The sequence below is a fragment of the Lagopus muta genome, chromosome 3 (assembly GCF_023343835.1).
Source record: "Lagopus muta isolate bLagMut1 chromosome 3, bLagMut1 primary, whole genome shotgun sequence".
NCBI lineage: Eukaryota > Metazoa > Chordata > Aves > Galliformes > Phasianidae > Lagopus > Lagopus muta.
The window spans coordinates 36,303,586-36,330,922 of record NC_064435.1 but is presented as its reverse complement, the minus strand read 5'-3'; the positions used below and the strand labels follow the sequence as shown (position 1 = coordinate 36,330,922).

The following is a 27,337-nucleotide window of genomic DNA, read 5'->3' as shown; positions in this document are numbered from 1 at the left end:
TAAATGATTGGACTATGTTACTGTCATAGATTTGAAATAGAGGGGCTACTTAGGTTTCTGTCTTGTGTATGTTCCTTGCATCAGTGCTTTGCTGATGTATATTTTTTCCTTTCCTCTCAAACGAAACCCTGCCTTTAAACTTGTTTTGGTGGACTTCAGTTCTGGGGGAAAAAAAGGCTTTTGCAAGTACTGTTCTAGACCTTAGCTGTAAATTTGCTCCAGTTTTGATGCTGTTACTTAATTTAGTACTTTAGAAGATGAGAGAAGAATGTAGTTTTGTCCTAGTTGTGAAGAAGATGTAGGGGATAGTTACTAAACATGAAAAATGAACTGTACAATTTTTAGTATGTCATGGCTGTATCAATAATCTTTAATTCCCAGTTATCAATAAGGGCTGTTAGTGGACCAGGCTGATAGCATGGAGCTGATTCTTCTGGTTTAAGTGAACTAAATGGAATTCCATGTTTATTGTAGAGAGAAAAAGAGACTTACCCTGCTTCTTGTTAGAGTATCTTGATGTTGTGGGAAAAAATAATAATCCCTCTTGAATGTTATGCTGTTTACAATCTTGAGATCCCCAAAGAATAAGAGAAATTCTAGGATTCTATGAAATTCCCCTTTTAAGCATGCACCCAGATATTGATGAAATACTATGCAGTGATTTTCTTTTTTTCTTTTCTTTTTTTTTTTTTTGCTTTTTTTATGCAGCAATTTTTTAATAAGAGGGTTAATATTGTCAGAAGTGAGACTCAGAATTTGTTCAACAAAACGTTAGCCTCCTGACACTGGAAAGTTGCTTTGTAAGTAGCCAGAAATCAATCACCAGAATGGATTGGATTGGAAAGGACCTCAAAGATCATCTAGTTCCAACCCCCCTGCAGTGGGCAGGGTTGCCAACCACTAGATCTGACTGCCTAGGAACCCATCAAGACTGGCCTTAGATGCCTTATCCTTGGAGGCATTTACAATGTCTCTGGGCAAAAGCACAAATGCAATTTTCCAGAGGAATAAAAAGTTACCAAGAACCTTAATATTAAAATAAATACTTGTAGTTTTTGCTGTCAGTGGCCTCTGAGTCAGTTGAGAATGCAGCCAAACTTGCAGTGGGACTTGGCTGACTAGTGAGGTCTGCTTTAGAAAGGGAAGGTGGCAGCTATCTTACCTGGATGCTCAGAATCAGGCTGGAGTAATTTGTAAACTGTCTGAAATCACAGAATCACCAAGGTTGGAAAAGTCCTTCAAGATCATCCAGTCCAATGTGTTGGGTGCTGTGGAGTTATGATAGGTGCCGTTGGTGATATGTCCTCTGTTACCATCCGTTACACTGACATGAGAGCTGGGTTTGAGGGCTGAACAACATCTCCCTTAGCAGTTTTTTACAAAAACTTTGTTCACGTGGCATAAAGTCAGTTTATCTGGTTGTCATTGTGTATTTTAGAGTGATAAGACACTGAAGTTTATCATATATATATATATATATATATATATATATATATATATATATATATATATATATATATATATATATAAAATGTTTCATTGCTTTGCTTTGAATGTGTAGTTTTTGTTGAGGAATAACACGTGATTTTCTGAGGTGGTCTTATTTCAAGACTAAGTACAGAAATGGTTTGTTCTCTGACAGGACATGAGGATTTCAGGTGCAGGGTAGGAAAGGAAGAATTATGGTCATCTGTACTTCAGGTTTCTGGATAATACTCTGTGATTAGATGCAATAATAATTAAAGAGTAGCGTAAAAAGTTGGTCAGGAAAGCTCATTGTGGAGGTTTTATTATTGACATCAGGCAGTTTATTGTTTCTTTCAAGTTACTTCTGAATACTTCTGTCTCGTGACCAGTTTTATGTAGGATATATAATGGGGAGGACAAGGAGCTACATTTTGTTCTGTAAACATCATTAATGAAACAGTTATCTGAATCTCAGCTGTAGATCCAAACAGCATCAGCTTATAGAAGCATAAGCATTCTGTCTGACACCAGTGCCTGTGATTCCTAAATCAATTGATCTCTAGCAGAGCCTCATCCATTCTATTTCCTCAGCTGTGCAGTGTATATTGGGTTCAAGGTGATGTAAGTCTTTGCATGCTGAGAGAGAGAGAGGCCACTTCCTGATGTGCTAAGGATGCTATGAGAATGCCATTTACTGTTTGCTTCTTAGGAAAGCACAGTGTAAGGGTTCATAGTTCTGGTCTTTTGATGGCGGTTGAATTTTGAATGAGGGGTTTTTTTTTTGGGTAGAAAGAAAATGAAATTGTAATTTCTGTTTAATAGCTTGTGAGGAAAGGAATACGTATTTAGATATTTGAATCTGAATCCTGAATTCTTTTGCTTTAGGATCTTTGCTGCTGTTTTGCCTCTTGTTTTTCTTTACTGAGGCTATTTTATGAATCAGACTTCTTCACTGAAGAAATTGCTGGTCCAGCAAAGTGGATCCCCAAACCTCTTCCATAGCTATCAAAATAAGCTTTCTTATTTCTGATGTTTGTAGAATAGTTTGACAAAAAATGAGGATATTTCTTTAATTTGCTTGCTTTTCCTACTTTAAAATAGCAAAACAAGGAAACAAACAAAAAAAACCCCAAAGAAACAAAAAAGAATCCCTCAACACTAAATTTTAATCTCTCAGAAGTTTTTCAGTGAGTAGAAAAAGATCTGTTCATGCTGAAGGGAGAACACTGTGGGAACAGGTTTATTTTTAAGAGGCTTTGTAAGCGTATAATCTTGAAATGATGCAGCAAGATTGATAAATTTGGACGGTTAATTTAAGTGAAATTATTAGGAACAGTGAAGGTGATGTGTTTTCTTTTAAAACTGACTTTAGCCCAGCTTTTTGAGAGAAGATGGCAACTGGTTCTGTTTCCTGGTAGATTCCTCCAAGTTTGTTTTCAGATGAGTAAAAATTTCCTTTCACATCTTATTCACAATTAGTTGCACTACTGATCAGTCATCAGTCTGCGACAAGCTTGTGGAGAACTTGGAGGTAGCTCAAGACGTTCCTGTTGGGGGTTGTAGCAGATAAATGTCAGCTGCTTCTACAGCTTGCAATAGCTTGAATGACGGTGGCTCTGGAGAGTGGGTCAGTAATTATCTTTGATTTGCAAACTACTTCCAAGTTCTTTAAAATCTTGGTGGAAATGAGAGTGAGATAGCATAGTTCTAAAAATGCAGAAGGCAGTTTTTTCCCTGAAAGACTTCTTAAAGTAGAAATACATTGAGCTATTTTAGAAGTGTATATCGGTTAAACAGTGCACATGAAAGCACCTCAGTTCTTCTTTACGAGGAAGAAACTGGAGACCTATTAAAGATCTGCACAAGATGATTTGGTTCTCTTCATTTGGAATCTCCTCTGGTTATATCTAGGAAAAGCAATCTAGTTCAGTCCTGTGCAGAAAGAAAAGCTACAGTGGGTACCAGACCTGATGACCTAGCAGTCTCCATTCCAAATGAGTAACTTTTGCCAGGACTGCCTATGCTGTATAGGCACCTTTTTCCATGTGTGTATGCACTCTGTGAACTGTCCTGTGCTTAAATTTGGACCAAGGCAAGGGAATGTAGGAAGTAAGTGAACTCTGAAGGTAGCAGTTCCTTTATTCTTCAGTATCTTAGTCTGTGGAGAGGGCTGTGGAGAGCTTCAAGCTCTTTTTGTCATTCTCCTTTGCAGAGAATAGCTTAGTGTAGCCACTTTATGATGTGGTCTTAATAACTGCTGATCATCACTGAGGCAGGTGATGTGTTTTAAAAGAACGAACAAAGAAACAACTTTAAACATATAAGAGCTTGTTCCTGATGCACAAGCCAGGCATACCTTTTTGGCATATCTTTCTTTTTTTTTGAAAAAGGAGCAGGGTGTTCTAGATGCATAGGTGTCCCTGTTCATTACAGGGGAGTTGGACCGGATGAAGTTAAGTTCCCTTCCAACTCAAATGATTCTATTAAAAAAAACTCTGGTAGTCCAATAAGTAGAAGTTACGGAAAGTGTTTCAGTATTTGTTCTGTATGTCAGCTGCCATATTCTGTGGGAAATCCGAGGACCTACTTAGCAGTTCAGGCTGTAAATGAAGGTTCCTGAAATCTCTTCACTCCATCTACTGTCATTCCTTCAGTGTCCCATCCTGCTTCTCCCCTCACCTCCAAATTCTTTTTCTTTATGGTTGACTTAAAGTTAGTGAAATAATGTAGCAGTACCTTTAAATAGCCTAATGCGTATAAAACAAAAGAATAATCCTGTATTAGTATGTTTGTTAGAAAAGAGATCTGTAATATCTTAAAGGGAGATTTGTGCAATCCAATAGAGCATATGTGATTTCACTTTAAGTATTTAGTTTATAAAATATTGATATTATTTATGGCAAAAGAATTGATATTTTGTAATCCTTAACCAATGTAATATGTGTTTTTCCTATTTGCTGAAAGGTTCAAAGGCAGTATGCTGAATGTATTGGGCAAAAATTACCATCAGGGCTAGAAGCTGAATGAGGGCTTAAGTTCAGATGTAGGATGATTCATCTTGCTACATGTAAAGAGCATAAAGGGGAACTACGGGTTTGTTCCGTGATGCTGAAATATGTTCCCTTTAGTTCTGTGAAAACTCTGGCTTTTCACTTTGGATATATAAGGTGTATTTATCTTCACAGAAATGAGTGTGGATATGTGGTTCCTGTACAAATGCATGCTGTGATCTCCCAGTATTTATGAAGAACACATGTACAGGAAAATGACTCTTAAGTACAAGTCATAAATTGAAATGATTATAGAATATACGTGGACAAATATACCATGTGTGGTACGGGTAGACTGTAATTTCATCAAGTGGTTTTTCAGACTTCATAAACTATGAATGAAACATGATTGTATTGGCCTTGGAACAGGTAAAGTAAAATACAGGATCTGGCTACTTTAAAGTGCTCAAAATTCCCTGGCTGGAAATAGCCTTTTGGGATAATGATGAAGTCTTAAAACCTGCCTGTGATTTTAAAAAAAGAAAAAAAAAAAATACATTTTGGTGAAAGTCATGTGTTCAGAAACCCTGGGAAACATTCAAGTATCCAGCTCATGAATTTTTACGGCGCCCAGCTTTCCGAACAGGGTGAGGCTTTCACACAGAGGGTGGTGATGCACTGGAACAGGTTGCCCAAGGAGGTTTTGGATGCCCCATCCCTGGAGGCATTCAAGGCCAGGCTGGATGTGGCTCTGGGCAGCCTGGTCTGGTGGCTGGCGACCCTGCACATGGCAGGGGGTTGAAACTGGATGATCCTTGTGGTCCTTTTCAACCCAGGCCATTCTGTGAGGCAATTCCAGGCGCTCAGCCGACGGGCAGGGCGCTGAACCCTGCTCTCCACCGGCTGCCCGCTTCTTTGGCTGCTCCGCGGTGCGGGCCGCTTTGCTGAGCGCGGGATGCCGGCAGCAGCGCACCCAGGCTCGCTCCGCAGGCCGGGAACACCGGCCAGCCGTGCCTGCGGCCTGCCCGCCCGCGCTAAGCCTCCCGCTCGCCACGGTGACCTTTGCCCCTCGGTATCCTGTGACACCCCGCCTGCCTTTGTGCTCGAGTTTACTCGTGATGGATACGTTTCCCTCCCAATCGCAGATGCCGGGCTCCGGCCGAGCCGGCAGATAAATTATTTTCAGCTGCGGGCCCCGGCGGGGGGGGGAGGAGGGCGGCCGGAGCTGGCCCGCGCCCTGGCCGGCCCGCTGCCGTCTCCAGCTCCTCCTGGAATATGAAAGGGGACGGCTCGCAGCCCCTCTGATCCTTTTTAAATGCAAAAGAATGTAGGAAATTGCCCGATCAGTTGGTTAATCAGTGACAACTGCAGCGGGCGCACAAAAAGCGCGGCCCTTAACAAGAGGCATCCGTTGCGCCGGGTGTTTTTTCAGCGCCTCAGCGGGTCGCCGCTGGCCCCACCCCTTGGATCCTCGGCTGGGTTAGTGTCGGCTTTATAAGGGGACGTAATTGCTGGGAGATTTCTGGTGACTGATGGCAGCAATATCAGGCTTCCCCCCGGGTCCCGCTCGGGCTTTTTGTTCGCTGTCCACCGCGGCTGCAGCGCTTCTCGCTGCAGTTGTTCATGCCGAAAACCGTGCGTTAAGGTGACGCTGCTCCTCCTACGGCCTTATGCGGGAGATAAGGCGGCTGCCGAGTGCTTATGAAAGTATTCCCGAATCAGTTGTTGGGCTGCAGTTGTTTCTTTTGTTTATCTGAGACTTATTTTTAGATAAACCTCTCCCTTCTCCCATCTGTATTCGTTCCAGCCTTGTGTTGGTGGTCGGATGACCGAAGAAATCCTTTTAAAGTGCCAACCCACATAATGCTAAAACTGTAGTGTTTCTGGCTTCATTTATTCCACCCTCCCCCTCAATGCACACACGCACACCTCGTGTTTGTTGCGTACTTAAACGTAAAAACAATTTATTCCCCTGCCCTGGTTGCCTCATTAAAAATCCCCAGATGCACACTTGAAATAAAAGTATTTAACGCATTTCCCTTTTTCTGCTTGTCCAGACTGGAAAGAAGCGTGTGCTGGTGGCTGCTTGCTTCATGCTGTGGGTGCTGATTTAAAATTAGCAGTGCCCCATGTTGGGAGCAGCATTTGCAGCCCTACTGGCGTTGCAATGCAGAACTCACCGCCGGTGTGTGTTGTAACACCAGGCCGCGCGGGTTTGCATCATTTTCTTCCTCGATGATGCTGTTGTGGTTCTTGTATCAAAGCTGCTGTGAACTTGAATGACGTAGGATATTGTTTCCAAATGTGTGGCACAGGCTGAACTCTAGCTGGTCATTCCTGCATCAGCTGCTTGACAGCAGCAAGCTGCCAAATATTCCAAGGCTGTTGTGCCCTCAGTTGCCTCTGTAAAAGTCTGTTCTTTGCCAAAGTACGTGTTGTGTTAAGGAAATAAAATACAGTCTGGTTTCTACTTAAATGCTATATGGGGAACTTAATGGATTTCTTGCCCCCCCCAAATGTTGCTGAGCAATATTCATGTTATTTAGGTGACTCCGTGTATGCAAAAGCTGATTATGAGGGAAGGCACATGAAGTTTTCATTCCACCTTCCCTGCCCTCCATTGCTACGTTAACAGGAGATAGTGACTGTCTTAAACCTGGCACTGTGGATGCGTTTTCTGTGAAGACCTGATTAACTGGGTTTTACTAAGAGAGATGTGAAATTAAACTCCCCAGAAATGCTTTTGCTGTATTTGCTGGCTCTTCCCACTGAAGGCAGAATGTTTCTGAGTCGCCTGAGTTCATTCTTTTCATCCTTGTGAGTCCGTTCTCTCTTTCCTGGGGCAGGGGAGGAGCGAGATTCCTACCATCCTTTGATCTGATACAAACTATATGGACTTGATTTTTAACACAGCTGTACTCTCTGAGATGTTTACTATATAAAGAATAAAAGAAGTCTTTTAGGCAGTCAGAACAGTTTCTTTGGAAGTTACAGTCAAAAATCATATTGTAATCAGTTTACAGATCTGCTTTTTTGCTTTTTTTTTTTTTTTTTTTGTCTTATCTATATGCCAGAGGAATGTACCATGCGTGGAGAGCTGTCTGTGATAGAGTGAGAACTAAATATTAAGCAAGCAGGAGACCAGGTGTGTTTCCCATGTGCGTGTTTCAGCACTTGCATAACTGTCCAGGCAGAAGTGCCGCTCGCTCCATAGGTAGATGAGCTGAAAGGTAGAAGTCTCATCAGCTGTCTTCCATAACTGCCATTTTTCAGCATAATTTTTACGGAGTTATCAGGATGTTTTACATATTTATGAAGTTTTAGGTGAATGCTTTCCTCCAAACATAAGGTGATCTCTTTGGTTACCATTATTTCTGCCACCTACTCCTGTGCAACAAATACTTAAATTACTACCCCTAACAGCCAGTGGGAGCTTAGTGGTTTTGAAAAGCAGTTTAAATATGAAATATTTAAATGCAGATTTAGTAGCCTAATGTTTAATCCTACATTTTGAGGCTCCAGTCTCAAAATGACCTTTGGCATGGCTTTGGTGTTTAGCATAAGAGGTCTTTTTGGCCTAATTCTTCAAAACAGCATGTTGTTTTCAGCATTTATTATCTTGTGTTATGGATACGTACTTGCACTGTATAAAAAAAATCCTGTGTCTGTCAAGCACTTAGGAGTTCTGTCTGAGATACCACTGATAGCTGTAAATGTATTAGCGGTGAATGACATGTCTCACTTGGAAGAACTCTGAGCAGCCAGTATTAGCTGCCTTTACACATTCTGTTTATCCTGATTACTTGCTTTTTGACTATCCAGAAATGGTGCTAAATCTCTTGTATAGAAGGATGTAGAGGGACCTGCCCGTTTGCAAATAGCCTGAACAGAATGTGCAGATGGCGTTGTGGAAGGCAGGCGTGTCTGTATGCTGCCCTTGTCGCTTCCTGTTCTTGAGAGCTGGGACCTGCTGCTTTCTGCCTTGGGAACAAGGCTAATGAAATTCAGGTTTTAGTGTCCTCAGCACTAGATCAGGTTATGATTATGCAGCAGCCAGTTTTGTTCCACTCGTAAAAGTGGGAAGCTGCCTAAGGCTGCAGGGCTCTGAAATACGAAGTCAAGCAATGGTTAACTGTGACTTAAATGTGAAGTCTGGGTGTTTAGGACTTGGAATGCTGTGGACTAGAGTAAATGTAAGCTTTGTCTGCTGAGACAACAGGGTTGTTAAGCAATCGGCTGTGTCCTGGTGATTGGGATCATACAATCACTTTGAATAGAAGTAGGTTGTCTGGGCAGCATTAAGGAAATATATTCTCTGAGTTCAGTTGGGTTGATGCAAACTCTCATATTCAGGAACAGAAAAGCTGTAGAATTTCATAGCAAAATCTGTGAGTTTGGTCAAGATTTTCTTTTTAACTATTGTGTTATACATTCATATTCACCAGTATACCTGATTCAGATGGTCTTTTCTTCATACCTGGAATATAGACGTTGCTTTGTGAATTTCTGTTGATTTTAACTTACAGGATAGTTGAGAAGATAATGCATAAATCTATATTTTTAAACTGTATAATTAACAACAACAAAACCCACCAAACAAACAAAAAATCCCATGCCATCCCACCAGCTTATGTGGTAGTCAGTCCCGATCCAGTCTTGATGTTAGTATGCTTACTTTCATGGGAAAATGAACTGTACTGTTTAGAATCACAGAATGGCCTGGGTTGAAAGATCAAAGATCATCTAGTTTCAACCCCCCCCTGCTATATGCAGGGTCACCAACCACCAGACCAGGCTGCCCAGAGCCACATCCAGCCTGGCCTTGAATGCTTCCAGGAATGGGGCATCCATAACCTCCTTGGGCAGCCTGTTCCAGTGTGTCACCACCCTCTGAATGAAAAACTTCCTCCCAAAGATTTTTCTAGGGACTTATGTTAGCTAGAATTACACCTTGGTAGAGGACTTACCTTTGTGTACATCTATAGTGTGGTTGCTTTTTTATTTTTGAGCCGGGAGGATTTAAACTGGAAAATAACATTGCTTACAGTGGAAAAAGAGAAGAAATGATCGTAAGTTATGATAAGGCTGTGACTCTTGTGACTTGCTTAACTATCTAGAAGGCATCTATCCTGTTAACATAAAAGGTTGAGAGCTTACTAGGAAATTTAGCATTGACTGTTTTCTTATCAAAAGGAGGTTAACTTGTTTTGATCAGAAAGTAGCTGCTACTGTTGTTCATTCTTAAACACGCACTGTTAGTCGTATATCACATCAGAGGGGTGACTTTTTTATTTGGAGAAGTAGAATAAGGTTTGGTGAGAGCACAGCTGACTGTAAAGGACTGCAGCCATAAATCTAAAGCCAAACTTAAATGAAGAAATACTGCTATGGCTTGGAGACAACTTCTCATGCGAGCATTCTCATGCTGTGTTTTAAACCTAATAGCTTTAGCATTAACAGCACAAGCATGAAACCAATTCACACTTCAGATAAAAATGCCGAGCTGAAATCATAAATAGCGGCAAACAGTGTTTTCACTCTTAATTTAGATGATGGATTTGTTTGCATACAACATGCACCATAAGAAGTTGCTTTTCTTTTTAAAGACCCTGTGCTGAGGAAAGCAGGCGTGCTGTGGAACCTAAAACACATCTCCTTCCATACAGGTTTTAGTGCAGATCTGCAAGCTGTGTTGGAGTCAGCTGGGCAGAGTTGAGGTGTGTTTGTTTAAACACAACCCTTACCCTACTTTGACTTGGTTTTGTGGGTATAGTAGCTGGCCCTAACTACTGTTTGCTGATGTTGACTGTTGGTGGCTGACTAGAGCCTGAGTTTTATTGGAAGCCTGTCAACTGACAAACAGTAAGCAAAGCAAATTCAAATGTGTGTCTTATTTGTATAATTGTGTTTCTGGAGATGCTGTTAGCTTATCTGTGACAAATAGCAAAGTGAGAATTCTTGTGGAATGTGGTTGTTTTATTGCAAAACTTCATTAGACTTTCAGGAGGGTACAGCCTGTCTACCTTTGAGTGGTCATTTGAGTACCTTACCTAAAAAAATCAGCACACATTCTTACCTATCCAGAATTCTATGAATGTATGCAGGCTTCGTTGTTGAGGGGGAGAGAGATCCTCGACTGATCTCAAGTTTGACATTGCCCAGATAGAGGCTGGGAGGTGACAGCGCACTGCTCCTGTGCTTCTTAGCATTTCCAAGCAAAGAGCCTGCTCCGTTAGGCAGAGACCAGCAGTACGTGATACTCCCAGCTTTGCTAGCTCCTGACTGCAGCATGCAGTGTCACAAGTCTTTGGGTGATCCTGAATCGCTGCAGGGATTTTCATGACCGAATGCCTTGCTCTGGAGTACTCTAACATGTGAAGCTTGCTTCAGCGAAGGAAGCTCTTTCTTGCTTTGCTGGAGCTTTCTTATGCTATATTTTAATGAACTGATTGAGGTGAGAAATGCTACAGATGGCTTTTGCTTAATAAAGGAAATGAAATCAAAAGAAATAGTTATTAAGAGACATGAAGGTGGCTCGTAGGAATTTACCCTCAAGTGATTTAGAAATATAAGTGTTAATATCCCAGCTGAGCACTAAAGAGATTTAAGAGTGTAGTTTTAAAGGTGACATTCAAATGCTATTTTAAGAGGAGTGATAAATGCTTGTGCTTTTCCTTGTGCCCTCTGCTTCATGCTGTAGAAGCTCATCTTGACAATGATTGCAAGAAGTGTAATGAATGTGCTGATATTTTCTCCCTAAAACTTGTTTGGGACAAATTGCCTGCAGTTGAAATAGTCCAGCTTGGCACTTTGCATCCAAAGTGACAGAAAGCATCCCTTTTCTGCAACAAAATGTGAGATGTGAATGTACATGTAGGTAAACCTGGTTTTGTGTGGTTGCTGATTATTAAGGGCAAGTCAATGTCTGCAAGTACTGTTTCTACTAAATAATGACAACAACGCAGCAGTAGTTTTTTATTTTTATTTGCTGTATGGTTGGGCTTTGTTGTCTACCAGCTTCAAGTTTATTTCTATAGCCATAGCATTTAAAATTCTTGTTCTAGAAAGGAAGGATAGTGTTAGACTGACTAGTTTGAGCCATAAAAAGCAAACTCAGACAGAATAGCTGTGGGGAAAAGGAGGCATTTCAGCACACACCAGGCTTCCTGTGAAAAAACTAACCTGGAAATTCTCTGAAGCTGTTCTGTTAAAATGCGTTACAGCATTTCCCGCCCCCTCCCCCCCAAGTCCAAGTGCAAACTGTTTTACTATTTAACTTCTCTTGCCGTAGCTAATTCTCCTTCACGAGTTATACAGATAGTAAATATGGGCAGAACAAAACTTTAGTGTGGTCTTCTGTATTGCCATGGTTGCTGTTAGTCTCATGATTACTTGAAGATGCCTAATGAAGGGTGGTGATGGTGTTAAGGAAATTATGGCATGGGTTCAGTGTCGTAAAATGAAGAATCTAATAGTTTCGCTGAAATGGGTGGACACGTCAAGTTGTCTTTCAGTTTGTAATTTTGTTAAATTAAGATAAAAGATATATTAAACAAACAAAACAAGACAAAAAACAGCTAAACATATGTATTTTTCTCCTAAGCATTAAGTTGGGTCTTGGAGTTTTGTATATTTTCAAGGGTCACCTCTGTGTGTTTGAGAAATCTGTTCTCCGTATGACTAACTTTAGTCTGTCGCAGGACTCGGTGCTTCTGCTTGCTCATCTGATTACGCAGCTCAAGGGAATAAGGTTAAGGACATGCTGTTGGTAACTAGAGCGTTTTCAGGGCTTTAGTTCGGCAGATGGGCTGCTTGGCTATATTCATGCATCTGCCTACCTGCTGTGGCAGCTGCTGCTGCTGCATGTTGTGTTCTTTTGTTCTATTCCACCCAAGAAAGGAACGCTAGGATGTGTAGTGAGTGGATTAATTTAAGGTTAAGGTTAGTGTTTTGCTTGCTTCCGAACTCCCTATCGTAATAAAGCTTCTGATAAAGACGATGCAAGCTTCTTAAAGTGAAATAGATTTTTAAGATGTGTTTCGGGGGCTGAAACTAGCTGTCATTGTACAGAAAACAGTCAACTGTGTTTTCTTTACGTTGCCCGATGTTCCTTATTTCAATATTTTCCTTTCTTTCTCTCCCTTCCCCCGCTTCTAGGAGCAGTAACCAGACTTTGCCTGACACTGCGTGGTCCAAAAGAATTAAGGAAATATGGAATGACATGAAGGAGATTAGTTGAGGATTAAAGGCTTTGAGGACAAAACACCTCACCGAGGTGAAGCACAGACTAGCGTTCTAGTTGTAGCTCCAAGGAGCTGTGTGCTGCAAAAAGATGGCAGATCCAGGAATGATGAGTCTGTTTGGAGAAGATGGGAATATTTTCAGTGAAGGGCTGGAAGGTCTCGGAGAATGTGGATATCCTGAAAACACAGTAAATCCCATGGGGCAGCAAATGCCCATGGATCAAGGATTTCCCTCTTTACAGTCATCTCTTCATCATCCCCCTGCAAATCAAAATCAAGCAAAGTTGACCCATTTTGATCACTATAATCAATACGAACAGCAGAAAATGCACCTGATGGATCAGCCGAACAGAATGATAAGCAATGCCCCTGGGAATGGTATAGCGTCTCCTCATTCACAGTATCACAACCCTCCCGTTCCTCAGGTTCCTCATGGCAGCGGTGCTAGTGGTCAGATGGGAGTCTATCCCAGCATGCAGAACGAAAGACACGGGCAACCCTTCGTAGACAGTGGCTCGATGTGGGGGCCGCGGGCAGTTCAAGTGCCAGACCAGATAAGAGCACCATACCAGCAGCAGCAGCAACAGCCGCAACCGACACAGCCGCCACAAGCACCCTCCGGACCCCCCGGGCAGGGCCATCCTCAGCACATGCAGCAGATGGGAAACTACATGGCTCGTGGTGATTTTTCAATGCAACAGCACGGTCAGCCGCAACAGCAGAGGATGAACCAGTTTTCTCAAGGCCAGGAAGGCCTCAATCAGGGAAACCCTTTCATTGCCACCTCAGGACCTGGCCACTTGTCTCATGTGCCCCAGCAGAATCCCAGTATGGCACCTTCTTTGCGACATTCAGTCCAGCAATTTCACCACCATCCCCCCACTGCTCTCCATGGAGAATCAGTAGCCCACAGCCCTAGATTCTCCCCTAATCCTCCCCAGCAGGGTGCTGTTAGGCCGCAAACACTTAATTTTAGTTCTCGGAGCCAGACGGTACCCTCACCTACTATAAACAACTCAGGGCAGTATTCTCGATATCCTTACAGTAACCTTAATCAGGGATTAGTTAATAATACAGGGATGAATCAGAATTTAGGCCTTACAAATAACACTCCAATGAATCAGTCTGTACCAAGATACCCAAATGCTGTAGGATTTCCATCAAACAGTGGTCAAGGACTAATGCACCAGCAACCCATCCACCCTAGTGGCTCACTTAACCAAATGAACACGCAAACTATGCACCCTTCACAGCCTCAGGGAACTTATGCCTCTCCACCTCCCATGTCACCTATGAAAGCAATGAGTAATCCAGCAGGTACGCCTCCTCCACAGGTTAGGCCCGGTAGTGCTGGAATACCAATGGAAGTTGGCAGTTATCCAAATATACCCCATCCTCAGCCATCACACCAGCCCCCTGGTGCCATGGGAATTGGACAAAGGAATATGGGCCCCAGAAACATGCAACAGAATCGTCCTTTTATGGGTATGTCTTCAACACCACGGGAGATGGGTGGGCACATGAGACCAAATGGTTGTCCAGGCGTTGGCCTTGCGGATCCACAAGCAATACAAGAACGACTAATATCTGGCCAGCAGCTTCCTAGTCAACAGCAGTCTTTTCAACAGCAAATGCCAACCTGTCCTCCCATGCAGCCTCATCCAGGGATACATCATCAGTCTTCACCACCGCCACATCCTCATCATCAGCCTTGGGCACAGCTTCACCAGTCACCACAAAACACACCACAAAAAGTGCCTGTCCTTCAGGTAAGCTGCTTCCGATGAATAAAAAAAATGTTTTGCATGATTGTAAATGCATTTGAGTATGCACGAGATCTCTGGCTTCAAAGCAGTTGTTCTTGCTTGACTACACTGTTCTTTTGCTCATTACGTGACTTTCTTGGTACACAGAAGCTAAAGGTAAAATAAGGTTCACGTAGCTTGCTGATGTTTTTACAGTAATTATTACAGGATGGCTTTATGGATAGACTGAAATATGATTATAGCAACAGGACAAACTGAGTACTGCTTTTTTAATTTCTTATTGGTTCTTTTGAGGGGGAAATGGAAAGCACGTGTGGGAATTCTAATTTAAGCTTATATCTTCCATATTTGCAACTTGCTAAAAGGAGTGTATATTTTAAGGAATTTGTGAAGGGGCAGCAGTTTGTGCTATAGAATTCAGCAGATGTGAATCATAGTCTAAAACCAAATTTTCTGAGGCTTACATAAAATCTCAAGTAAGACAAAAGTTCTATTTTACTGAGGCTTTGATCTGCCGAGTTTTAGTGAAAAATATATTGCTTCCACGTTATTTTTCAGTTAAAAGCTAGAAACATTTAAACATCTTGATCCCTCTGTAGCTTAGCAAGTTTGACTGCATGTTGGTATACTGAGCTGCAAAAGTGCCTTTTGGGATCCTTGGATTTGCCATGGCTTGCCTTTGGCTCAATCAGTCGACCATTCTAGGGGTTTTGATACTGAATGAATAGGTGGCCAAGATATCAGAGGTTTAATTATTTTTAAAGCCACTCAGTAATTAATGCCAAGTAGCTCTGCCCGTAAATATTTGGAGACAATTGTTGGAATGCAGTCATAATGATACGATGTTACAATCAGCCATAAATAATATATAATAAATCATAAAAACAGCTGTCCTAGCCAGTGTCCCAGGACTGCGAGGAAGGCAGCTGCTCAGCAGTCTCCTCCTCTGCTGCCTGCCGGCTGCTTCTGTTCGCTGCTCCACACAGCATGAGGTGGGTCTGGGAATCAGATGTATGTGCTGTGGAGAGGCAGCTGACGAGGAGTGGTGGATGGAGCAGCTCAGCAGCTGGGAGAGGCTTCCACATTCTCCAAGGGGGTAGCACAGGGCATGCTGGAGGGTAATCTAGTCCTGGGAGGGAGATCCGTGCTGCCTCGGGGTGAGGGAAAGGACAGAGACTTCACTGAAAGGAAGAGGAAGCTCTGCCCTTGAAAGGGGACACGGTAGCTTCATGGCTGTCTTTCTCTCCCCTGCCTCCCGTAAAATAGGTGTGAAATGTTGTACATATGGTGGCCTTTCCTCTTTCCCTCCTGCCCCTCCCCCGCCTCCATGTGCACACTTTGGAGAGTGTAAATAACCCTTCTTGCATGGCCATAGGGTGTTGTGTTCCTGACTGGTTAGTTCTTAATGGTGCCTCTTGTGTTATTGTCTTCGTGGCTAAGCAGCTTGTAAGTGCTCAAGACTGCATTGAAAAATCCAAGACAACTAGCAGAAATTTTGAAAAGGATGCATGAGGACGTGGAGAAATGTGAGCAAAAGAGAAAGGCTTAGGGTTCAGGAAAAGGAGTACAAGGTTAGATGCTTGGGTTTTTTTACCCTGAAGAGAACTGACGCATCCAGCAGGAAAAAAACAAAAACTTGAAAGAAAATTGTGGAAATGGTAAAATGAGACTTAAGAAACTAAAGGGACAAAACCCAGCATTACCGATATCTTTCACAGCTAGCAATGGTGGAGATGTGGAAAGACTTAAGATGACTGTAATAAGGGCTGTGCTCTAAAGCTGCAGTCTTGAGCAGTGGAGTTAATTCTGTGATTTCATCTGATCATCCAGTAAACTTCTTTTTAGCAGCAGCAGATGGTTTGGGAGGGGAACGTCTGCTTGTGGAATGGGAACGCATTTTAAATGTTCTTGGGGCATTCGTTTCCTTTTAACTGGAGAGGTAGAATACAGACAGCTCAACTCTTAAATGAGCTGTGCAAACTGTGCTCATAGTTTTTGAGCAAAGAGTTTTGAACTGCAGATGAATAACTTGAAGGTAAGTGCTGAAACTAAATAATTAGAGGAAAACCACACTATAACTCAAGTTATTTGATTAAAATCTGTAATTCAAGCAGTTGTAGCTAGCCAAGTAACTTCTCTGTTAGCCTACTTCTGTTAAGTTTTCATTTAGTAGAAGTTATTGTTAACATACCTTCCCATTAAGTAATTAGTTTGAGATCTGACTGTAGTAATGAAATACTTGACAGGCAGGCATTTCCCCCTGGAAGACTGTTTGGATCAAATATAAATTGTTAAAGTCAATGAAAGCCCAACTCCTCCTCACCCCCTGGGGAAAAAAAAATGCAGATGTGCAAAAAAAACCCCAACAAACCCTGCTCTTAAGACTGAATGCAGAATCTGCAGCTATCCTGCCTCAGTCGTGGTTTCTCCTTCATGTCAGCTGGCAGAAAACTGTTCGCTGAGCAACAGTTATTTAAATGACTGGTTTGATTTTATTTGTATAAAATGAATCAACAAAATGAATTTAGGCGGTAAATGAAAATCACTGTGTATTTTTAAATCAACAGAAGCCATCTTAGTAATTATTTTTCAGTGATTTAAAGCTAGCCTTATCATGGGAAGGCTGTAATACTTGTGGTTAACCAAATTACTGTTTTGTTTTTAGATATGTTGGAAGGAAAGTGAAGTTCTTTTGCTTTTAACTTGAAAAGAATTGCTGTGTCGATTCTAGAGTTCTTTATTTCTCTGTGTGTTCAAAACTGCTACTTATTTTGGCTGAGAGGTACAGCTGGTGATTGACAACTTAGCAGGGCTAGATTAATAGCTGAGAGCTAGATGTGGTTAATAGGGCCTTGTTATCAGTGATTTCCTGGCTTCAGCAGAGTTATAGATATTTACATGCGCCACCATCGTGTTGGGACATTCAGTAGATGTGCTTGATTTTCAAGTCCTGTTTTGGAAATGTACTTCAGCAAAGGCTGTGGGGTGGGGAGACAGGTTCTGTGGTGGCCAGTTGCTTGGCCAAGGTACAAAGCAGAGGGTAGGAGCAGCTTGTTTGTTTTCAAAGGGGGAGTATCTGTGCTGGGCTGGTGAGCTTCTGCCCTCCAAAATATTCATATATGACGTGGAAAAGAGTGGAAAGTCAAATGCAAAATTTGCTGCTGTCTTTAATGTGCTCAAAACTGAGTGCCAAGAGCAGAGGTGAGGTGGAGCCTGCAGTGATGAAGCTAAATGGACGGGAGCCTCAATTGCTTGGCTGTAAGCTGTGTAAATCAAGGCATAATGCTTGGGCAGTTTGAATGTCTAACAAAGATCTCTGCTTGGGAACAGAATCCTGGTTGTTGGATGACTATCTGAAAATGTGCTCTGACAGTCAAAGAAACAGAGCAGTAGGCATTGCTATAGAAATAGTGGAGAGCAGAACACAGATTGCTGTTGTGTTGTGCATATGTGCATGGTATGCCTACGTGGCAAGTGCTGTGCAGCTCTGGGTCCCTTCTTTAGGCCTCAGTAAATAAGCAGTAGTTAAAGGGAAGCAAGTGATGGTTTGGGGAGAAGGGAAGATGCAGTTTTGAAACTGTGAGCAATATGGGTGCTTGGAGAAGGTTGTTTGTCTCCTGGATACTTCAAGGGTGTTCAGCATATTGTCAGGTGGCAAGCTCAAAACAGCACGTTAAGATGCTGATCTCAGCATAGAATAGAATATACTATAGCATGGTATAGAAAAATGCATCAGGGTTGGATAAATATGAAGACACCACATTTGGCTCAGCAGACCAGTGCCATAAACAAGTAGCAGAGTTCATTCTCAAGATACATCTCCTTTATATGTGTATTTAGTTCTTCTACTCTTCCACAGACTTACTAGAGAAGGGATATCAGGTTAGATAGGCCTTCGGGAAGGGGGACTCTGATACTGTATAGTTGCTCTTAAATATCGGCACTTTCAAAAATCGTTGAAAGCATTTGAGTGTAAGAGGTTTTTCTGCCAAGAATAAACTCTGCTGGGCGTTTTGTTCTATGGAACTTTTTGTTTACAGTAGCTGCTGGCTACTGTGTAGGCTGAAGTTTCGAGCCCTATTCATTAAGTGTGTACCATAAACATGATGTGATCTGCATTCTTTATAATCAAATATAGGAATTCTTAAACAACAAACAGTTATGGTAATAGCTTCGATACTAGATTAAATGGTAGGACTCTACAGCAGCACTGCCAAGGTTGAAGAATACCATGTTAAGGTGCCCAGCCTCTTTTGGAGAAGGTTTTTGTTTTGTGTTACCAGTTCACTACCAGTTTTCTTCTGCCTTGTTTACCTGTGGGTGTGTGACTTGGCTTTCCGTGATAACTCTTGGCTCTCTTCAGCCTAAATGCATTCTTTTGACATTTCCTACCCTTCCCTGTTGGGGAGGAGGCAGGGAAAGTCCAGCTGAGTCATCAGCAGACTCATCCCAGATACCAGGGCCTTTCTGCAATTAAAACTTCGTGCTTACGCTGCCTCAGCGTAAATTATACTTGGATATAGCAGAATGAAGAGGGGTATTAATGCAAACTGTTATCAACTGGAGTGATCTGAAGCGATATTCTAACTCAGCAGAGAGTGCATGTTAAGTCAGTACTACTGGCACGCTCAAATGAAGTTGATTTTCCTGACTACTTGCATTTTTTAATGCCTGGGAATAGTAGGGAGAAGGAGTCCTCATCTTCTTACTGTCTTTGCATAACTAACTTTCACTGTGTGTTAGGGAATCTTGTTTAGTAAAGAATGATGTCTAGGATTTTTCCTGGAAGTGAATATTGATGCGCACCGTCCCACCTCTCCAGAGAAAACTTTATCAGATATTGAGTGCTTAGAATTTTTTTTTTTTACTGTTTTCCTGTTAATAAGGAGAACAGCTTCAAAAAGGAAAAACAAACAAAAAAAGCCCAAAAAACTGCTGATGGGTGCTTCTTGTTTTGATTGAGAAGCTCTTTCACTTCTAGTTGGCATCTTGGGGCACTAATAACTTAGTTTGGCTGTGAGCTGCTTCGCGTCCAGGTCTCTCAAAGGCTGTAATAACTGATACCTAATGCTTTTGCCAAGATACAAAAGTTGGTGTTTTGAAACTCCATAGATATGTTCAAGTCTAATAATTGGTATTAAGAGATCAAAAAACTTACTTCTTCCTCAGCCTTCAGAAGGCTCTATGTGCTTTTATATATGGGAGGTTAGAGTGGTTCTGGAGTTAGTAGGCATTTGGGCCAAAAATTTAGATTTGAGGTAGTTTGGCTACAGATTTTTTTTGTTTGTTTTTTAAGTGTTAAGGAGGTACAAGCAGCTTCAGGAATACCTATTCCCTCAGGTGCTGTGATTTGACTGGAATGAGAATAATTTGTGCCATTAAATTATCTGCTCTTGAGTTTTGGGTAGAGCTAGTTTGCAGCATTAGCATAAAAATACAAGTCTGCATCAGCATACTGATTTTGAAGGCTTAAGAGTTACCAGACTTGTTCCTCAGCATGATTATGTTGAAACTTCCTATGATACGTTGGTGACTCGAATGTGTTTTTTCCTTCTGAATCATTTGGATTATCTGGGGAATCGGCTAGCTAGAAATATTGTTAAATTGTGGTGCTCTTCAGTTCTTAAATACTGTATTCTCATCTGCTGGTGGTCTCTTCCAGTGGGATTTGGCAATCATCTTCTTTTTCCATGACTGAACACATTGTTATATTTTATATTTATGTGATAAAATTTAAATCTGTTGTTTCAGGGAAGCTTTTTTCATGATTGAAAACTGATATTGTAGGAAGAACCCCCCTTATGACCCCATTGTCAGCTTATGTAAATTAAAACACGGCAGAGCTCGAATAAATGAAAGGAGAAACACTTGACTTTTATTTTCTCTTTCTTTAAAATGCAGTGACAATTTTAGTAAGGAGTAAGTTGCAGTTGAATTAGTAATTTCCTGTGTTTTTATTGTGGGTTCTCCCGGTCTTCCATCCTGCTTTTATGTGTGGAATTTGAGGCATGGTGGTTTTTCACTTACCAGCCTTTGCTGGCATAAGTGCCCGCTCTTTCTGTCCTCTGACTACAGTAGATGTACCTGTTTCCACTCTGGTGGAAACCTTGCCTTTGATGTTAGATTTTTAACATTTGCCTTTAGAGGCTGTTTGTTCCTTCTGTTCAGAAGAACAATGCTTTTGACTTTGGCATTTTCTAAATCAAATTGTAATGAAAGAGCTGATAATTCAGTTAGTTCAGAAGCTAACATACTGGAATGAGATATTTTTTTTTTAAAGAGATGGTATCACCTGAACAGTGTCTCAGAATTGCATCAAATATGTTGTCTTTGTACATCCCATTGCTTTCTTTATGCTCATAGGAGGAAGTTTTTCAATTGGAGGGTGGTGATGCACTGGAACAGGCTTCCCAAGGAGGCTGTGGATGCCCCATCCCTGAGGGCATTCAAGGCCAGGCTGGATGTGGCTCTGGGCAGCCTGGTCTGGTGGTTGGTGACCCTGCACATGGCAGGGGGTTGAAACTCAATGATCTTTGTGGTGATCTTGTCAACCCAGGCCTTTCTATGGTTCTGTGATCCTATGATTCTCATCTTTCTAGATGTCCTCATTCTTTTAATGCTATGGATATGTATTTTACAAGTGGTAGTGTGGTCTGGGTTTGGGGAACAAACTGCTGGGTTTTTCATTTGAGATTTCATCTATAAATATTTGGTGCTTTTTTCTTTTTGGTCAACAGCATAAAGATTAGCAGCTCAGAAGAGAGAAACATCCTTGAATTCCCCCCACCCCTCCCTTCCCCCACCTTCGTAATTAAAGCGTCTCTTTGTGCACATCTTCCTTTTGACCAATGCAGAGGCTCACAGAAGGGGCTGGAAGCAAACTGGTTCTGGGGAGTGTGGTAGGAAACACGGGCAGGAAGCAGTGCTCAGGGAAAGGAAAGCAAAACGGAGCTGACTTAGTGAAGCAGCACTGAGCAGGAGAGACGGAGAGGAAATGGCCAGCAGCCAGTACTAAAGTGGAGATGGAGAAGTTCAGCGAGTCACTGTGCTTGTGCTCACTGCTTGAGCCACCTGCCTCCTGAGCCCTTGCTGGTCAGTGCTGAAATAAAACAAAAGCCACAAAAAAGCTGAATGAAGTCTGGGATGCAGAATCTTAACTGTTTCTTTATGTCAGCACATGTAATTGTTCAGTGACCCTTTGTGCTTTTAGGGATGCTCCTCAGGCCAGGTTGCATCTGGCTGGGTCACGTTCCAGCATCTGCTCGTGCTGACCTCAGAATTGCCCAGCTGGTGATGCAGGATTGAGAATGCCTGAGAAGACAGGGGTTGTTCTTCCTTCCTCTGGACTTGAACTGAATGTCTGTTAATACCTTATATGAGCACTGGGCTCTGTAGAACTTGCTCTCAGTTACCAGCTCTAGTGTCCCCACAGTTTAGATAGGTTAGAACCTCCTTTAGAAGCCAAAGCTTGGTCCTGTTTTATAGAACTGCAGCAGTGGTCAGATTTGAACTTCTTTGTGTGTTCTTTATAGCTTTCCACTCTTGCTCCATTTTTCATAAAATGTGATTTGTTTTCAGAACATATTTGTGATTTGTGAACAAACATCTTTTTTCTTTAAAAAAAGAACTCTTCTTCCACCTGAGATATTTGCAGCTATTTTGTTACTGAAGAGATGAAAGAATGCCCTCTTTCCAGCAAAGAGAGCTGTGCACATTTGTTATGTGTATCGTGTGTGTTGAAATGAGGGAAGACACTTCCAACATCTATCAGTGAATTGTTTTCCTTGAGCTTGAATGCCTTGTTTGCTTTTTTTTTTTTTCCCTTCAACATAATCAATAAAACTTAAAAATAAAACTCAAATTAATTTCTGTGACTTCTTTATGATGAAACAGAAGTGATAGATAGGATGGTTTAGTGGTCAGAGCATGAGTTTGATTTATAAACTCCTGAACCAACCTTCTTACTGCTTTTTATTGATCTTGATACATTATCTTAAAAGTATTTAGTTAAATTTCTCTCAAATGCTAGGCAAGGATAGTAACAATGTTGTTCCTGTTTATAAAGTGAACAATACTGATGAATAGCATGAAAGTTATTTATTCACAACCCAAAGTCTTAAAACTCCTGATTCAGGTTCTTATTCAGATATCCAGTACTCTAAAACATGTCAGTTCCTTGCCCTTCTTCCGACTCCTATGGAAGAAATAGGCTTGTAAGAGGTGAGGTGGTTGGAAGTAAACTCATGCAACAAAATGTCAATGGCTTTTGTGTCAGAATTCAGCAATGCTAAAGGTTATTCTGGGAGCAGGAAAGTTGCACGAAGTGTGGAAGAAAGTGGCAAACAAGTGACAAGCGAATCACCTTCCAACAGATCTGCAGCTGTCAGTAGGAATTGTTCTTTTGCTTCTGTTGCTCTATCACCTGTGCATCCTGCATCCCTGTGTCAGTACCAGCAGTCTGGGAGCAGTTGTTTCTTCCACTTCTGCAGCTCTTGTATTGTCCTGAACAAGCTTACACTTCTGGGATTGGGTTTGCAAGGCATGGATTAACTTTGTAGAAATTAAACATTAACAAATCTTAATTTCTGGAGCTTGGCAGGTTTTTATGGAACACTATGAATATCTTAATTTTGGGAAGTTAAAAGAATGCAACGTTTCAGTACACAGCACAAAATGTTTGTTTACTTACATTGATATAGCATGTTTTAGGGGAAGCCAAGCAGTAAAATTTTGGCTTTCCCTTTTTTGTATTTTGTTAAATTTTGTTTTCTGTCAAGAAGAAATTTTCATATGCAGTACAAGTTTCCAAAAGGATTGTGTACCCACTTACAGCAGATCTTTATTTTTTTTTATCAGACAGACTGAATAAGTGAATCAGTTGAATTAGAAAAGCATTAGTAAATTTTAACTGTTCTTAGGTAGTACTTTGTCTTATGTAACTCTACAGCCAAAGAACATAAAGACCATTGTAATTAAGAATTTAATTTTCTATAGATTTTGAATTTAGTGCTCTTATAATAAGAGAGAGAGAGAGGATGAGTAACAAGCTTCATAACTCACTTCCCAAAATCAAATTGTCAATATGAACTTCGTTCTTTACACTCTTCCATCTCTCCCCCTCTCCAGATGGCCCTCTAACACTTGCATTCTGGTACTTCATATCTCTTTTGGCCCTGCAAGACTCTGATAACTGTGATAATACTGTAATTTTCCTTACATGAGAGCACTTAATGATATGAAGTCCTTTATTTTATTTTTGGAAGAAGTCTTTCTCTAGCAGCCAATTGTTGCTAAATATAGTGGGAGGATTGTAGTATATAGTGTGAGTTTGAACTTAAAGCAGTGCTTACTGTAAAGTGTTGATCTCTGCTTTTACATAGAGAACTGTGTGTGAAGCACAGTAGTTACTAAAACTATGCTAATTTTTGAGCTTTATAGTTGTTTTTCATATCAGTTTATTAATGGGATATTGTAAATATTCACTGTGGCAAGGACTGTCATTTGTGGAAATGTGGATAAATGCCTACAATACTGGAAGGCTACTGAGTTCTTAGGTCTTTTTCTCTGCTATCTTCCCCTGGAATATTTCAAGAAAACTTGTTGGAAAGCTGGTAATTCTGTGACTGACATGATCTTTGGGATCTAGGAGATTCTTGCTATTTGAGATAGATTGCTTGTTAACCATTTGTTTCATGACTATATTGTTAATATTCCTGCTTATGAGGCGCTCAGTAGCAGTCCTAAGCATGAGGCTACAGAACTGTTCTACAGTTCTGCAGTTCCCCTCTGTAATGCACAGCCCCACGTAGATCAAGAACTTGTTTCCCATGTCATGTAACACAGAAATATTTTGCTTGGCTGCACTTTGTCAGAAATATGCATCTGGATAGGATAATGGAGGAAGACACGCAGTAGCAGCCAGAAACTGTCACAACGGCCACAAACTGAAGGCCAAAGCTCAGCTTACCATCAGCTATTTCTGCTGCTAGTTCCTGCTGCTGAATGGCAAAGGTTGTGTAGTTGGGAGTGAGGCTGTAATCAATATGTGGCTGTTGCGGCTTGCGGAGAGTAACCCAAATGGGCTCAGTACTAAAAGCAGGGAGCTGTGTTCCAAGCTGTGCCTCGAGTTTGGTGGTGGAAAGGGACAGGTGGTAATGCGTTGCTTTAGACACAATTCCAGTTATGAAATAAAATGAAATTAAAACCTGATATTGCATAGGTGCATTGCATTTGAGACCCACTATGCAGGGATTTTTACATTTTACTATAGGTTTTCTTGTTAAGAACAGCTGGAGCTCATTAGGTGGTCTTTTACTAAAGATAAGGTGCTTAGTGTTTTGTAGAACAATGTTAATTGGACTGGCTGGGTAACTAAAATATGATTTAGATGCTATAATGAAGAGTTATCTCAATTGGTACCTCTAAATGAGGTGTTTGTCCGCAGAAGAGGAAGTGTATTTTTTTGCAGGCAGGGGGTAAGTTCAGTTTTAATGATATTTTCTGATTTAATTGTTAGTTTAGTTTAATTACTCCAGGAGCTGGAAAAAGGCCTGGCTATGACATGTCATCATATGCATATTAGATAATGCATTCAAAGACTTTCTTTATTTGTTCCTGTGACTAAAAGGCGAGAGCTTGAGAAGTATCTTGGGCTCTTTAACATAAATGGATCTTGGGCAGCATACATAGTATCAGAGGATTTACATTCAAAGAAATCTGTGATTTCAAGCCCACTTTGTCATGCTGAAGTTAATAAAATACTGCAATAGGAAGGCCAATTGAACAACTGCTGTCTTCCCACCTTAAGAAGAAAACAGAACTGATTCCTGTTGATCTCTTCTGGCTTTGTATTCATGGGTATCCATTAAGGTCTCCTCAAGTTGGCAATTCCAGCATGCTGCCCACACACTCCAGAGACCCTGTGATCTGGGACAGGTGATGGCAGAAGGCAGGCTTACCTAGTAAACAACAGCACATGTAGGGGCAGTTTCTAAATAGACTTGTGGTACTATTGCTGGGAAACTCCTAGAGGCTTACAAATTAAACAGTAAAAATAAAGGGAAAATTGCCAGCAAAATGTTGTATACTGCAAGATAAACCTCTCTTCAGCATGGACCTGGTGTCAACGGTTAGACTGAAGTCTGCTACCTGAATTGTCTGATAGGCTGGTATTAGTAAGCACATAGCATGCCTGTAGCCTGCTGTGTGTCCCCTGCACGTCTGCTGACTTCTGCCAGAGAACACATGAGTAACGTGAGTCAGTTGGAACAGGCTGATGGGGCCAGCAAACCCTATCAGTGTTTCCATTTGACAAGGTGGAAACAGGCTGTTCAGGGTACGCCTGGTGTCACGCAAGCCACAATCCTCCACCCTCTTCTGCCTACAGCTGGACTCAAAGGGCACCTGTGGCAGCAGCAGGGTCACATGCGGCTCTGTCCTCAGCAGTTGCCCATGCTTGGATGTCAGATTGGCTTGTTACATGCTTGTGTCCTCTGAACGGCAAAAAGCTGGAGGAAGTAGTTTCACATCCTGCTTTATCTTCTAATGAAGCTTTATAATGTAGCTTTTTGCATCGAAGGAACTTTTGCTATGTCTAGATTGGGTATTCAGAGGTTCTTGTGCAGAACTGTAGAACCCAATATATGTGAAAATATCTACCTTATGTCAGTCTTACAAAAACACCAGGTTATGGCTGGAAAGCCACAGACATAGAGCTGTGGAACAATCAATCAGTATGTTTTTCTTTTAGCTTCTGAACACATCCTCTAAGTTGCAGATGCTGAAGAACTAGACGCTTGTATTCAAAAGCAAAGAAAAAGTTGTGGAGAGAAGTGCGTTATACAGGAAAACCTGGGCTGTGAGTAGTTTAAGTCTGATCTAGAAGTTGTATTTCCCTTTCAGCCACTTTACCTATTTAGCTCTAATGTACCTACATATAGGTGCAAAAGATGAAAATTTTCTTTTCTCCATCTCTTTTGGGCATCTCTGCACTCATTTGTAGGAATTCAGCCAAAACTAAAGCACTGCTGTGATAAGTCTAATTCTCTCTTTGGGTGGAGATGGACATGGGGGTTAGGTGGTGGTTAACAGGTCTGGGAGCCATCGAGGCAGGGTGGGGGCTCTGCTCTCCAAGTTCTCTGCAGTTTCTTTGGAAACTAATTCTAAAGGAAGGGTTTGTTCTGTCGTCTTTCATACTCTTTGATTCACATCTCGTCTGTTAGGGACATTGTGTGCAGGATGCTCTTCACAGATCACAGAATCACCCGGGTTGGAAGGGACCTCAAGGATCATGTAGTTCCAACCCCCCTGCCTAGCAGGGCCACCAAACATACACTTGATGCTCTTGAGGAGGAGCAAGGTTTCCTACAGAACATGAAGAAATAAGGAGTGAAATTCTCTCAGGAGCCTTTTTGGTTATATTCCTATTGCAAATTAAAGATGTGCTGCAGTTGGATACCAGCATCTCCTGCGCTCACCCACTCCTTAGAAATGTATCAATAATATTAAAATACTGTAGCTGTGTAAATCAGAAACTGTTGACTGGTAACTTCATGAATTGCTTACTTCTACTTCTCTCAAGCCTTTTATCTAGAATGCCTCAAAATAAAAATGACTACTGCATTATTTTTGGAAAGTTGTGCAAAGAAGGAATAGAAAAGCCAGGTAACCAGGCCTTGGAACTGTGGTACCTTTCTTTAAAAAGTAACCCTTCCCATGTCATGTAGCACTACTGCATTTTGTACATCAGCTGTTGCATGAACAAGGGAAATTATTAGTCAAAGGAAGATATGCTAAATACAAACATCTGAAATCACAGGCTTTTTTTTAATGGTGTTTGAGTACTTGTATTTATAGCTGGCAGGCTTTAAGG

At 41.4% G+C, this 27,337-nt stretch overlaps 1 protein-coding gene across 5 annotated transcripts in view; it reads left to right on the top strand.

The window, feature by feature from the left end:
* The window catches only part of CHD7 (chromodomain helicase DNA binding protein 7), a 126,780-nt gene that overhangs the window by 26,216 nt on the left and 73,227 nt on the right, over positions 1-27,337 (top strand). For all 5 annotated transcript variants that reach the window (XM_048939908.1, XM_048939911.1, XM_048939909.1 and 2 more), the window contains one exon: positions 12,615-14,469. In XM_048939908.1, coding sequence (XP_048795865.1) covers positions 12,790-14,469 — 1,680 coding nt within the window. In that variant the 5' untranslated portion in view covers positions 12,615-12,789. The remainder of the gene's footprint in view (positions 1-12,614; positions 14,470-27,337) is intronic.